General features: G+C 48.2%; 1 protein-coding gene across 4 annotated transcripts in view; it reads right to left on the bottom strand.

Moving 5' to 3' along the window:
* MYBL2 (MYB proto-oncogene like 2) overlaps positions 1-15,192 on the bottom strand; it is a 283,607-nt gene that overhangs the window by 25,609 nt on the left and 242,806 nt on the right. For 3 of the 4 annotated variants that reach the window (XM_029612437.1, XM_029612436.1, XM_029612438.1), the window contains one exon: positions 4,486-4,602. The exons of the other annotated variant lie outside the window; for it this stretch is intronic. In XM_029612437.1, coding sequence (XP_029468297.1) covers positions 4,486-4,602 — 117 coding nt within the window. The remainder of the gene's footprint in view (positions 1-4,485; positions 4,603-15,192) is intronic. 4 annotated transcript variants of the gene reach the window in all.

Genomic DNA, 15,192 nt, shown 5'->3' with positions numbered 1-15,192 from the left:
GGGTGTAAATTCTTAACTCCTCGAAGAAACTGTATGACATCAGGATGAGAGAACAAAGATCCCCCGTCAATCGCGCCCCGTAAAGAATCCAGAGCCGCTACCTGAACTCGGAGTTAAATGCCAAGCTCTTGCTCAAGCCATCTTGGAGGAAGGATAAAATCTGAGACACCGAAGCACGTAAAGCTGGAGGCCCTTTAGCCACACACCAAGCCTCAAAACCTTTCCAGACTCGGACACAAGACAACGAGGTAGATGTGTGCTTAGCGTGGAGTAGAGTAGTAATAACTGGTTCGGGGTACCCCCTGCGCCTCAAACATCGCCTCTCAAAAGCCAAGCTCGAGACAGAAGCGATATCTGCTTGATCGAAAAGTAATGAACCCTGATGGAGCAGATGAGGAAGGTGACTGAACCGTATTGGACCATCCACCACCAAGTTGACGAGATCCGCAAACCAGGGACGACGTGGCCACTCCGGAGCTACCAATATGATGTCCCCAATGTCTCTCTATCCTGTGCAAGATCTTCCTCACCAGAGACCACAGGGGAAACAAGTAAAGTTTAACCCCCTGAGGCCAAGGGACCACCAGAGTGTCGACTCCCTCGGCTCCATAGTCTCATCTGCAGCTGAAAAAGCGTGGTGCTTTTGCGTTGTGGCGAGACGCCATCAGATCCACGTGGGCAACCCCACTTCTCATGAATGAGCTTCATCGCCGACTCTGACAATTCCCATTTGCCCGGATCTAGAAGACTGCGACTTAGAAAATCCGCCTGGATGTTCTCATTGCCCACAATATGAGAGGCCGCTATCTGGGTCAATTGTACCTTTGCCCAGAGAATTAACTCCTGAGCCTCCTGGGCTACCATCTGGCTCTTGGTTCCGCTCTGTCAATTGATATAAGCCACGGTCGCTACATTGTCTGACAAGAGTCTGACTGAACAACCTTGGACCATCAGCAGAAAGGCCAGCAACGCTAATCGCACTGCCCTGGTTTCCAAGCGATTGATAGACCAGGAGCACTCCTCTGGCGACCAAACACCCTGAGCCGACTGACGCTGCCCCCCAACCAGAAAGACTGGCATCGGTAGTGAGAACGATCCAATCCGGTACCTCTAGATCAACCCCTCGAAGTAGGTGAGATGTTTGGAGCCACCAAGAGAGGCTCTCCCACGTAGGGACATCCAGTGATACTGGCTGATTAAAAAGCTTCTGACAGCGGATTCCATTGTGCCAACAGAACTTTCTGTAATGGTCTCATATGCACAAAAGCCCAGGGAACCAACTCGAGAGTGGAGGCCATGGAGCCCAGAACCTGTAAAAATAATCCCAGGCTCTTGGCACCCACAACGCCAATGAACAGTGGACCTGTGTCTGCAATTTGCATGCTCTTTCCTCTGTCAGGAACACCTTGCCCATGTTCATGTCGAACCAGGTCCCCAAATATTCAAGACACTGGAATGGGTTGAGATGGCTCTTGGTGAAATTCACCACCCAGCCTAGCGATTGTAGGAGCTGAATGACCTTCCTGACTGCCGTATGACAACTGGCCTCCGATTTTGCCCTTATGAGCCAATCGTCGAGATAAGGATGTACCAAAACTTCCTTGCACCGCAAGGCTGCTGCCACTACCACCATAATCTTGGTAAAGGTCTGTGGCGCCATGGCTAGCCCGAAAGGAAGGGTCTGAAACTATAAATGCTGACCCAGAACCATGAATCTCAGATAACTCTGATGGTCCCGATGAATGGGGATATGAAGATTTGCCTCTGTTATATCCAAGGAAGCTAGGAACTGACTGTGAACTGCCGTAATGATTGACCAAAGGGTTTCCATGCAAAATCTCGGGACTTTCAGCGCTGCATTTACCCGTTTTAGGTCCAGAATGGGGCGAAAAGTGCCCTCCTTTTTCGGAACCACAAAATAAATGGAGTACCAACCGGTGCCCCATTCTTCCGGGGGAACCGGCACCATGGCTCCTAAACCTTGCAAGCCTGTCTAAGGTCTCTTGAACCACGCATCGTTTTGCCAACGAACCATAGGGGGAGACCAAAAAGAGGTCACAGACAGGATGAGCAAAATCTAAAGCGTAACTGTCTCTTATGACGGAGAGGTCCCACTGATCCTGAGTGAGATTGGCCCACTCCTCGTAGAAAAACACTAGACACCCCCCTAAAAAGGGACCGACAGAGTGGCCCGGCCTCTCCTCATTGGGAGGATTTTTCCCCTGGAGCCCTCTTCTAGTGGGGGCTCTAAAAGGGCCTCTGAGCTCCCCGAAGTCTGCACCCAGGACTGACCATGGCCTGTAAATTGCCTCTGTGGGGCTGAGGTCCCCCCCCCCCCCCTTGCATGACTAGACCTTCTGCCTTCTTGGGAACAGGACCAAAATAGAAAGGACTATTTGGACTTCAGCTTATCCTCTGGCAACCTGTGGACCTTATTGTCCCCTAATTATTTTATCAACTGCTCAAAATCCTCTCCAAACAAGAAACATCCGCTGACTAGTGCTGCAACCACAACAATCTCTGGGCCGACACCACAGAGATCATAAGCCAAGAAGAGGTCCACACTAAGTCATACAAGGTGTCTGCTACATACACCACCAATGCCTCCAAGCGTTCCATGTGACCACCGTCCACGCTGGAGTTAGCTTGGTCTCCTTGCAGCTGCTGCACCCAACACAAGCATGCACACTGCATGAAGATAGATCAAATAGCCGTCCGAAGGCTCAAAGTAGAAACCTCAAAGATCCATTTGAGATAAATCTCTAGCTTATGGTCCTGGACATCCTTTAAATCTGCGGCCCCCCACCACCGGACTAGTCATCTTCTTGATGACAGCAGACACCGCAGCATCCACTTTCGGCATAGCGAAAAGCTCTAAAGTCTGCTCGGGTAAGGGATAGAGCTTCGACATTGCTTGACCCACCTTTAAGCCAGAATCCAGAGAATTCCACTCCTGATCCACCCTCCTCTGCACGGACCTAAGATAGGGGAAAGCCAAGGGAGGACTACGAGCCCTGTCCAGTACTGGGTCCACCCCATTCAGGTCTGAGTCCGACTGAGGGAGCTTCAACCTGAGCTCCCCAAGGACCTGTGGAATCAAGAGGGCCAATTTGTCCCTGTGAAACAAATGAAGAATCTTGGGATCGTCCCCAGATACTGACATATCGGCGACATCATCCCCCTGACCCAGATCGCCAGCATCCGGATCGTCCGCCATGCAAATCAGGGCCCGGGCGCCCAGACAAGGGGAGTCCTGCATATCTGGGAGTCTCCGAGGACCCTCTGGAATCCTCCATATCCCCCTCCGACCTCGGTGGTCCCAATAAACGATGAACCCCGGGGGCCAGACTACCCAGAGATTGAGTAGGGCCCGATTTAGAAGCCTGAATGGCCGGGGACGAAGAAGGAGGGGCCAGTCCCACCTGCTGAAGGTCTGACCCTTCCTGCTGCGCCAAATAGGCAGGATGGAGCAGAAAAATAAATTCAGGCAAAAATCCACTGGGAACTGACTCCATAAGCTAAAGTGCCCCCCGACTGAGCCAACCCAATAGGCAGCATCTCATCCACGCTCCCATGCCCCCCCCCTACAGGGCCCAGGTGCGGGAAACACCATCCCCAGCAGCAACAACATGAGCAGTTTTGGGGGGGGGGGGGGGGCCGACAGTATGCACACCGAACAGAGAGAGAGAGAGAGAGAGAGAGAGACAGCTGAGGCGTGCAGGAAACGTGCGGCTGGCCCAGCCCCAAACCATTAGCACGCAGCCAAAACCGGAGTCTCTCAAGCACAAAGTAACCATCCCCCTAAAAACGCAACCCCAATAGCGAACAGGCCGCCCGTAGAGCCCATATTTACCACCCCGCTCCAGCCGCTTCCTGCTCAAAACGGAAGGTCTCAAGGTTCTTTTTTTTTTTTTTTTTTTTTAACTTTACTAAAAGAACAGGGGCTCTGCTCTCCTAAGGCCAAGGGGAGCTGTCCAGCTTCAGCTCAGCCTGAAAACAAAGGAGAGAGCGCCCTAAAAAAAATAAAATAAAAAATAAAAAAGCAGCTGACCAGAGCTCAAAAACCACATAGGCGGCCTCGTGAATGGAGGGATCTGGACCACCAGATTTGTACCCCATGGATGGGAGCCGGAGCGAGCTTACAAAAAAGTCACTGACCTCCAGCTCGTCCACCTCAACCAAATAGGTAAGGGGTCCCCCAGAGAAACCAACCCCTGGGAGAAAGGCTTCTGAGGAAAAAAAAAGAAAGACCAAAAAGACCAAAAAAAACACCAGAAACTGCAGGTGTATGCACAAGTCACCATCTGCTGGAGACAGAGAAATACTGAGGAACTGCAGGTGGCACCAGGGCTTATCAAGCAGTATCAGTGAAACTTTCTCTGTCTCCATCTACTGGCAGGGATGCATAAACCCAGGAGTATGGACTGATCCTGGTACGTACAGGGAATTTAGATTTCATCTCTCTATAGTGATCCCTTCACTTACCTGTTTGGTCTCTGAACAGTTAGGTGTGATTATGCTGCACACAGCTCGCTTCACCTCCCTATCTGCAATATCCAAGGCAAGAGATTTCCTCACTTTCTTGATGGGACTTCTGTGGTGCTGTACAGAAGCAAAACCAGTGCAAAGAAAATAAGGGTGGGGGGGAATTTTTTTTTTTTTTTTTTACATTTACTTTAAATGAATTTTAGTGCTTGCAAAATGAGCCAGATTGACAGTCCTTGTAACCAAAATCTTCCATTTATCAAGAGAACAGGTACAGCATGGTTTCAATATTTAAAAAATATTAAGTAGCTATCATTTTATAATGTGCAGTAAGACACCTGAAGTTAGTGCCCTTGCTGAAGGCTTTACCCCTGATTTCATGTCATGCTTGCACACTGCTAAATATCTCACACTGACATCACTTTATGTTTCTTGAGCAGAAGTAATGAAGAAACATTTTATCCTAAATTCAAACCTGTTAAAGTATAATTTCACACAAAAAGGAGAGCAAAAGAGAACTCATCAAAAATTATGAAAAATATTAGAAAGATAGGAACAATGCATACTCCAAAAAATCTTAACACGCCAATCCTTATACGAGGTTCAATGCATCCATATTCCTCAGGAAAATAAAAAGCTTTTTGTTAAACGTGTGTCAACAAGCCAGACATGGGGTATTTGATCATCATGTGACCTCTCAATCATCCACCCAATCCTAAGTCTCTTAATATAGCAGCTTTTTTTTTAATGAAGGTTTTAAATTTGTATCTAAAAAGATTTTAAAATGTCTATAGAGTTTAATCTTAATTCTTACAAAACAGCTTCAAGGTAATGGCCACAAATATCCCAAAACTATAGTGCATACAGTCCCACTAGAAAAATCTGACATTAGCTAATGTTTCATGCGTAGACTGCTTCAGGGGACCAATTATACAAATTGAAAAGTAACCACACTTATCTGATGGTGTATATGACCGGACTTCATTGTTGTCTCATACAAGTTTTTGCGTACCAAGATGTGAGGCATTGGTGTGTTAAGACTTTTTTTGGAGTATACATTGTTCCCCTCTCTAACATTTTTCATAAAGTATAATTTCAACCACAAGTCAAGTAACTAAAATGTGGAATTAGTGTCAAGTAAGCTAAAATTAGTGTGCTCAATACCCTTTCTAGGAATAGGAGAAATTTAGTCTTACCTAAATTTCCTTTCCTCGAGTCTAATCAGACTAGACCAAACACATGGGTTTATGCTCCCCAGCCAGTAGATGGAGACAGAAAACTAAAAGCTCACTGAAATCATCCCTTATAGGGCCCCATGCATTCTATGTCCAAGCTATAAAGAGATAAAATAACAGTCCCTAATGCCTTCCAAGGAAAAGGACAAACTTCACACCACCAAAATTGAGCCACATGCCTAACACTCATCTTCCAGGCATCAGACAGGATCAACAAAAAGAAAGCATATAGGTTATGTTGCCAGAACCTCTGGATAAAACATACTTTCTGAAATCCCAAAGGAACTAGAACAGCAGTTTAGGAGGTTTCTGGGCTGATCTGGCTGAACTTGAGGAAAGGAAATTATCAGGTAAGGACCAAATTTCTCCTTCCTCATCCATCCATCAAGAGTAGTCCGGATGCATTGGACCTACCCAAGCTACTCCTCAACGGGCAGGAAACTGCTACACCTACTTGCAAGACTACCAAGCCAAAGGAAGACTCTCTAGCCCAGACATCTAAACAATGTTTTGCAAAACAATTCAAAGACCACATCACCACTCTGCAAATCTCAGACAGAGACTAAATGAAGCTCTGCTCATGATGCAGTTTATGCTCTGGTAGAATGCACCACCACATGTCAAGGTAGGGGAAGACTTCTACTGACACAGGAATCACCAATAATCTTTTTTATCCAGCAGACTATCGATGTCCAATGAGCTTCATCTCCTTTCCTAGGACCACTAAACATAATAAAAAGATGATCAGACTTCCTGAATGATTTTTTACGTCTAAAATCTAAAAGATGTATCTGCTGAAACTCCTCCTTGCACACCTCCTTCTGAAAAGATGGTAAACAGACTACCTGACTCAGGTGAAAAGCTGTGACCACTTTTGGAAGAAAGGAGGGAGCCATATGGACAGAAACCACCTCCCTAGAAAAAAAGACAAGAAACGCTCCTTGCAAGAGAGTGCCTAAATTTCAGAATTCCGCCTTGTTGAACATATTGCAACTAAGAACACGGCTTCCAGCATGAGCTGCTTGAGAGAAGCCTTCTTCGCAGGTTCAAACTGATCGCTAAGAAATATAAGAAGCAAGTTTAGATCCCAAGTCAGAACAGCAGCTCATACTGGAGGTCAGGTATGTTTAATCACTGTAAGAAAGCAAGAAACATCTGGCAATCGCTACCTGTACCTTCAGAGAATTTAGATTCAAGTCCTTACTCAAACCATCCTGCAGAAATTCCAAGGTATAGAAGCACTCTTAGGCAAAAAAAACTTGTCCAGACACCAGTTCTCAAAAATTCTCCAGATTCTCATAGACATTAAAGTAGTATCTAGTTCTCAGGAGAATACTCGCTACCTGGGAATAACCCTTCTTGACTAAACGAGCCCTCTCAGGGGCCAAGCCATAAGAGAAATAAGACAGACCCTTGTGAATCACTAGACCATGCAACAACCATCTTTTGGATTGTGGGAACCGCACAGACTCCCCCCCCTCCAACATGTGCACTATATCTTTATACCAGGGGTGACTTGGCCAATCTGGAGTTACAAGGATCATGAGGCCCCTGTGTCCCTAAGATTCTTGCAAAACTCTGCCCAACAAGGACCTGGGGAAAACACAGATAAGCCCCTTCTGCAGCCACTGCTGAATCAGAGCATCTACCCTAACGACCTGAACTCCATCCTTTGGCTGAAGGCAGACACCTAAGCATTTTTGTGGGAGGCCATCAGATCCATCACTGGCATGCTCCATGTCTATTAATTAAAATGCCTCCTTTGCAAGAGACCACTCCCCCGGTTCTAAGAGACAGGCTGACGAAATCCATATGAACATTTCTATGTGAGAGGCCGAAAGAGCTTTCATGTGTGTCTGCCCACTGCTTCAACAGAGAAACTTCCTGAGCCATCTGCCAGTTCCTGGTTTGTCCTTGCCGAATCACATAAGACACAGCTGTCACACTGTCAGGTAAGACCCATATCACCTGACCTTCCAGAAGCGAGGCAAACTGCAAGAGCACCAACCTGATTGCTTGTTGCCAAATGGCTGATCAACCACTTGGTCTCCTATGGTGACCAGATACCCTGGGCTACCTGATCCAGACAAACAATATGCCCCCTAACAAACCATACATAGAAACATAGAAATGACGGCAGAAAAAGACCAATCTGCCCATCCAGTCTGCCCAGCAAGCTCCCACACTTATTTTCCCATACTTATCTGTTTCAACAACCACCAAGTTCAGGGCCCTTGTTGGTAACTGATTCAAATTTCCTGCCATCCCCTGCCATTGATGCAGAGAGTAATGCTGCAGTTGCATCAAGGGTGAGCATAAGGCTTAATGGTTAAGGGTAGTAACTGCCGCATCAAGCAAGTTACCCTAATGCTTGTTTACCCAGACTGCACAGATCAATGACTTGTTGGATGTTGTCTGAATGTAAATCCTCTTTTCCACATTTATCCCTGCCGTTGAAGCAGAGAGCAACACTGTATATGCATTCAAAGTGATATATCAGGTTTAACTGGTTTAGGGTAGTAACCACCGTAATAAGCAAGCTACCCACATGCTTATTTGTTTACCCAGACTGTGAAGTTTGGTCCTTGTTGGCTGTTGTCTGAATGCAAATCCTCTTTTCCACATTTCCCCTTGCCGTTGAAGCAAAGAGCAATGTTGGAGTTGCATTAACCATGCGAAGGCTGATTGAGTAAGGGTAGTAATCACCAGGTAGTAGCCTCCATTCAAGCATGCCAACCCCTTGGCTCTTCTCTTCATTCCCATCCTCTAGCCTTTATGGATTCACAGTGTTTATCCCATGCCCCTTTAAAATCCTTCACTATTTTAGTCTTCACCACTTCCTCCGGCAGGGCATTCCAGGCATCCACCACCCTCTCCGTGAAGAAATATTTCCTGATATTGGTTCTGAGTCTTCCTCCCTGGAGTTTTGAATCGTGACCCCTAGTTCTACTGATTTTTTTTCCAACGGAAAAGGTTTGTTGTTGACCATGGATCATTAAAACCTTTCAAGTATCTGAAAGTCTGTATCATATCACCCCTGCTCCTCCTCTCCTCCAGGGTATACATATTTAGGTTCTTCAATCTCTCCTCATAAGTCATTTTATGAAGACCATCCACCTTTTTGGTCGCCCTTCTCTGGACCGCCTCCATCCTGTCTGTCCCTTTGGAGATACGGTCTCCAGAACTGAACACAGTACTCCAGGTGAGGCCTCACCAAGGCCCTGTACAAGGGGATCATCACTTCCTTTCTCTTACTAGATATTCCTCTTTCTATGCAGCCCAGCACAGAGAGAGGAATATGAAGACCAACATTGGTGTTAGCAAGATAAATGGTGGAGATTCCAAGGCCAAGCCTATTGCCAGATAGGTTATATGAAACTATAGATGTTGAAACATTTAAAACCTCTTTTATACATGAAATACTTTAGAACAGTTTTACAATCATTGATTTTTTTCTGGAACAGACTACTGTAACATATTTGGGCATTCCCTCCTCAACCTTGCATTCTCTCCAGTTACTACAGAATTCCGCTGCAAGATTGCTCTCAGATACAAAAAGATATGATCACATCACTCCCATTCTTGCTGACTTATACTGGCTCCTAGTCATAGCTAGAATCAATATAAGACACTCATACTAATTCATAAATTGATAAATAATACAAATACTCCAAGGGTAGGTTCCAGATTAGATATCTAAATTCCATCCAGAACTTTGAGATCGCAAAACAAGGGTTTGTTAGAAGTCCCAATAGTGCGGCTGGCACACATCAGGGAGGTGAAAAAGAGCTTTTTCTATAGCAGGTCCCGTTCTCTGAAATACCCTACCAAAATGCCTAATTACGAAGTAATGTAAACATTTTTTTGTAAAAGGGGCTTAAGACCTTGCACTGGAAGGTGCTGTTCTATAATGAATAGTGATGTATATATTTTCTAACATGTTTTATTTTCTGTATTTTTTCCCCAAGATGTATCATTTGTATTCTTTGTTTTAACTTATGTAATTTTATTATATTGGAGAAATTACTTACCTTATAATTTCATTTTCCTTAGTGTAGACAGATGGACTCAGGACCAATGGGTATAGTGTGCTCCTGATAGCAGTTGGAGACGGAGTCAGATTTCAGTCTGACATCACCACCAGCACATATACCCGTGCACGAGGCTCTGGTCCTCAGTTTTCTCCTCGAAAAGCAATTATGATATATGTGTGTTTGGATAATTTTGATTAATTTGGTTAACTTGATTAACTTGATACTTGATTACTCGGCTTGGTTGACATGGTTTCTAGCTGGAGACCGCCAGGGCACTCAACCGAGAAGCGTCGACACCTGGTAATCTAGGTGTCTGAACTAGAGGCAAGGGTTGGCTTACTCTTGCTTGTGTTGCTCTTGGGGGGAGGTTCCCCCGAGGATTCTTGATTACAAGGCAGCTATGGGCGGGGTGCCGAGTCCATCTGTCTACACTAAGGAAAATGAAATTATTAAGTAACTTCTCCATTTCCTAGCGTTAGCAGATGAATTCAGGACCAATGGGATGTACAAAAGCTACTCCCAAACCGGGTGGGAGGCTGCCCGTGGCCCATTTAGGGCTGCCCTTGTGAATGCTGTGTCCTGCTTGGCCTGAACATCCAGGCGATAGAATCTCGAGAAGGTGTGGGTGGAGGACCACATTGTCGCCCGACCGATCTCTGAGGGTGACAGCATCTTGGTTTCTGCCCAGGACACTGCCTGGGCCCTTGTGGAGTGGGCCTTGACTTGTAGAGGTGGAGGCTTGCCTGCCTCTACGTAGGCCGCCTTGAGTACTTCTTTGATCCAGCGGGCTATGGTTGCCCGCGAGGCTACTTCCCCTTTCCTCTTCCTGCTGTGAAGGAGGAATAGATGGTCCGTCCTTCGTACAGGTTCGATCTTTCCAGATATCGGACTAGGAGTCTGCCAACATTCAGGTGGCAAAGAAGGCGTGAGTCTTCCGAGTCCTTATGCTCGTCTGGAGATAGCAGTGAGATGGTTTGGTTTAGATGGAAGTGAGAAACCACCTTTGGCAGGAAGGAGGGTCCAGTGCACAGCTGTATGTATCCCAGCATGAATCTGAGGGACGGTTCCTGGCATGATAGTGCTTGAAGTTCGGAGATTTGATGGGCTGAGCTGACTGCCACGAGGAATGCTGTCTTCAAGATCAGGAGCCGTAGGGACAGACCACGAGTTGGCCTGAAAGAACCTCCCACTAGGAAGTCTAACACTAGATTGCGATTCCATAGGGGTATCAGCCACTTTAGAGATGGTCGAATGTGCTTGACCCCTTTCAAGAAGCGGGAGATGTCTGGGTGAGCTACCAGGCTGGTGCCATCCATCCTGGGTCTGAAGCTGGCCAGGATGGCAAGTTGCACCTTGATGGAGTTGAGGGGCAACCCCTTGTTCACACCGTCCTGCAGGAATTCCAGGATCATGGGAATTTTGACTGTCCGCGGACATATGTCGCGGTCCTCACACCAGGCTTCGAATATTCTCCATACTCATATATATGTTAAGGAGGTGGAGAACTTGCGCGCATGGAGCAGTGTGTCAATCACTGGTCCTGAGTATCCACTCTTTATCAGGCGAGACCTCTCAATGGCCAGACCGTAAGTGAGAATCTCGTTGGGTCTTCATGTAGGATTGGTCCTTGCTGGGGTAGATCCCTGTGTGAAGGCAGGCGCAGAGGGCTCCCCGCCAGAAGTTTTCGCATGTCCGCGTACCACGGTCTTCTTGGCCAGTCTGGGGCCATTAGAAGAACTATCCCTCTGTGGTGTTTTATCATGCAGGTGATTCCGCCCAGGAGTGACCATGGGGGGAGGCGTACAGTAGGACCCCCTGTAGCCATGTCTGGACGAGGGAGACGATTCCCTGAGACAGCGGTTCCCGTCTGTGGCTGAAGAACTTGGGAACTCGGGTGATGAACCCAGTTGCCAGACGATCCATTGCTGGGGTCCCCCAGTGGTTTACTATCAGCTGGAAGGCTGCAGTGGACAGTGTCCTGTCCCTTGGATCCAGATGCTCTCTGCTGAGGTAGTCCGCAGTGACTGTCTTTTCTCGCGATGTAGGTTTGTTTCCGCCCACTTCATTAGGGGTTCCATTTCCAGAGACACCTGCTGGCTTCTGGTTCCCCCCTGGCAGTTGATGTAGGCCACTGTTGTGGCATTGTCCGACATGACTGACTTATTTGCCCCGGAGTCTGTGACTGAATCACAGGCAGACTAGTCTGACTGTTCTTGCTTCCAGTCGGTTGATGTTCCATGCCGACTCTTCTTTTGTCCCCTTGCCCTTGGGCAGTTAGTTCCTGGCAGTGGACTTCCCACCGTCGCAGGCTCACATCCGTGGTGAGCAAGGTCCAGTCCGGTGGGGATAGGCTTATTCCCTCGCTCAAGTGGTTTTCTTGCAGCCACCACTGTAGCTGGTTCCGAACTTCCGCCGATAGTCGGAGGGGGGGAGGAGTAGTTCTGAGACATCGGGTTGCACCGTGAGAGCAGAGAATGCTGTAGGGGGTCGCATGTGAGCCTTTGCCCACGGGACAACTTCTATGGTCGAGGCCATGAGTCCGAGAGCTTGGTAGTCCCATGCCGTGGGGAGAGCGGAGTTCAGCAATGCTCGCAGTTGTTCCATAAATTTTCTTCTCCTTGTAGGAGGAATGGTAACCTTGTTCCGTTGGGAGTGGAACCGGACTCCCAGGTATTCTAGAGATTGGGAGGGCTGCAGCCGCCTCTTGGATGTGTTGATGATCCACCCGAGGCTCTGCAGTAGGTTCATGATTCTGGTGGTTGTTTGATAGCTTTCCTCTTGCGATTTCGCACTGATCAGCCAATTGCCCAGGTATGGATGCACAAGGATTCCTTCTTTCCTCAGTGTCCCACTACTACCACCATGATCTTGTTAAACATTCGGGGGGCTCTAGCTAGCCTGAAGGGTAGGCCTGGAACTGGTAGTGATGGCCCAATACCGCGAAGCGTAGGAACGCTGATGGTTGTGATGGATCGGTATGTGGAGATAGGCTTCTGACAGATCCAGGGAGGTTGGGAATTCTCTCGGTTGTACTGCCTATGACCGAATGCAGGGTTTCCATGCAGAAGCAGGGTACCTTCAGGTAGCGATTGAAGGTCTTGAGGTCCAGGATGGGCCGGAATGTTCCCTCGGGAACGATGAAGTAGATGGAACAGTGCCCAGAAATTTGTTGGTACGTGGGCACCGGTGTTATTGCCTTTAGGGTGAGAAACTTTGTCAGTGTAGTTTCCACTACCATCCTTTTGGCGGGGGAGTGGCATGGTGAATTCATCAAATTGTCTGGAGGAATGCTGTGGAAGTCCAGGTAGTATCCCTCTCGGATGATGGTTAGGACCCAGTTGTCCGATGTTATTTCGACTCATCTTTGATATAGTAAGGCAAGCCCGTATGGGTTCTTCCCATAGATGGGTCTGTTGATTCTCATTGAGTGTTGCGGCTGGGGCCTGGGCCCGAGCCGGCTCCTCTTTTGTTGTGTCTGTTCCGAAAAGACAGTTCCCTGCTGGAGGGGCGAGGTGCGTGTTTTTGTATAGTCAAAAACGCTGAGATCCTCTGCCCTTGGGTGCCCGGGGAGAGGGGCGTAGGTTCTTCTTGTTTCTGTCCTCCGCTAACCAGGGTACTGGGGACACGCCCCACTTGTTGGCTAACTTGTCCAGTTCGCTTCTGAAGGGCATTCTCGTGAGTTTTGTCTTGGAGGTCGCGTCAGATGACCAACTTCGAGGCCAGAGTTGTCTTCTGGCTGCCACTACGGACGAGATGCCCCTGGCTGTGGTGCGTACCAGGTCTGAATTCGCATCCATGCGGCAAGATATTGCCAGATCTAATGCTTCGATTTGTGTAGTTACGTCCCTGGACATAGCCAGGCAGGCGTGTATCACCACGGCATAGCAGGCAGTGATCTGTAAGGACATAGCTGCCACATCAAAGGACTGTTTGAGGGTGAATTCCTGCCATCTGTCATGGGCATCTTTGTGTGCTGCTGCTCCCTCGACTGGTATCGTGGTGCGCCTTGTGGTGGCGCAGCCCAGGGCGTCGACTTTGGGAATCTCAGAAGTTCCTTAGCTGAGGGGTCTAAGGGGTAGAGGGCTTCTAGGGCCCGACCTCCCTTGAAGCTGGCCTCTGGAGCATTCCATTCCAGGTCGATCAGTTGTTGAACAGCCTGTAGTGTTGGGAAATGGCGTGCGGCCTGATGAAGCCTGACTAGATACGGCCTTGGACTCTGCTGTGCGACTGTATCCGGGATGGCCAATGCCTTCAGGCTCGTGGCCATGAGATCTGGTAGCTCATCTTTGGAGAGGAATGCATCATGTTTCGGTATGGTTCCAATCCAGGAGGGATTTCCCCATGTTCTGGGGGTTCTGAAACTTCCTCCGACTCATCTGTGTCCCCTAAGGGGAGGCCTTTGATGGCTTTGTTGCCGGTGGTCCTGAATGGCGCCGGTGACCATGCAAGCAAGATGACGGCCCCCCCAGAGGGTCTCCACGTGGGAGGACCCTCGCGCCAGATCGGGGTCTAACCTGGACTGGGCTGCTCAACCCGATTAGACGGACGCCAGATGGACGAGCTGTGCGCCTCGGAGACTGGAGACTTGTCTCTGCGCTTCCCGGTCTCTTGCCGGGCAGTCTCCGGCTGCGGGGGGAGGGGGGAATACCTTCACTGCCTTAATCGGTCTGCACCCGCTGCCTCTCAGCCGCTCCCTTTTCAGGGGGCTAAGTCCTCGTCGGGCGGCAACGGGACCAAGGCTGCCTCTCAGCCGCTCCCTTTGCAGTGGGCTAAGTTCACGCCGGGACCGAGGCTAACGACTGAGGGATCTCGGAAATCACCTCAGGAATTCTCGACTGGGGGAGGGACCCTTAGGTATCACTGCAGGAGAGCGGGGCTCATTTGTAGGTAAGATTTTTTCCTTCCTTCTTTAAATTTGGATTTTGGTTTTCTAACGCTGTGCAAGCGGGTGTGAAGTCCCGAACTGGAGATGGAAAAGAAAACTGAGGATCAGAGCTTTGTGCATGGGTATATGTGCTGGTGGTGATGTCAGATTGAAATTTGACTCAGTCTCCAACTGCTATCAGGAGCACACTATACCCATTGGTCCTGAGTCCATCTGCTACACGCTAGGAAAATGGTTTTATTGTAAGCCACTGAGATGTATTGAATAGCAGTATACAAAATGTTTTTTTTAATAAATAAAAATAAATAAATACATGATTTGACACCAGCTATCAAGTAAAACTGCACTTGGCATCTTCTGGCAATATCAGCCGCTTGCTATACAGCAAAATTGCTTACCTTATAATAGGTGTTATCCCAGGACAGCAGGATGTAGTCCTCACATATGGGTGAAGTCACTGACGGAGCCCTATTGCAGGAAAAACTTTCTGTCAAAGTTTCTAGAAACTTTTGACTGGCCCTGTGAGGCCACAGAGTATGCCCAGCATGCCATG

Source organism: Rhinatrema bivittatum, chromosome 8 (assembly GCF_901001135.1).
Source record: "Rhinatrema bivittatum chromosome 8, aRhiBiv1.1, whole genome shotgun sequence".
NCBI lineage: Eukaryota > Metazoa > Chordata > Amphibia > Gymnophiona > Rhinatrematidae > Rhinatrema > Rhinatrema bivittatum.
Note: the sequence above shows the minus strand (reverse complement) of the source record. Positions and strands in the feature narration are given on the sequence as shown.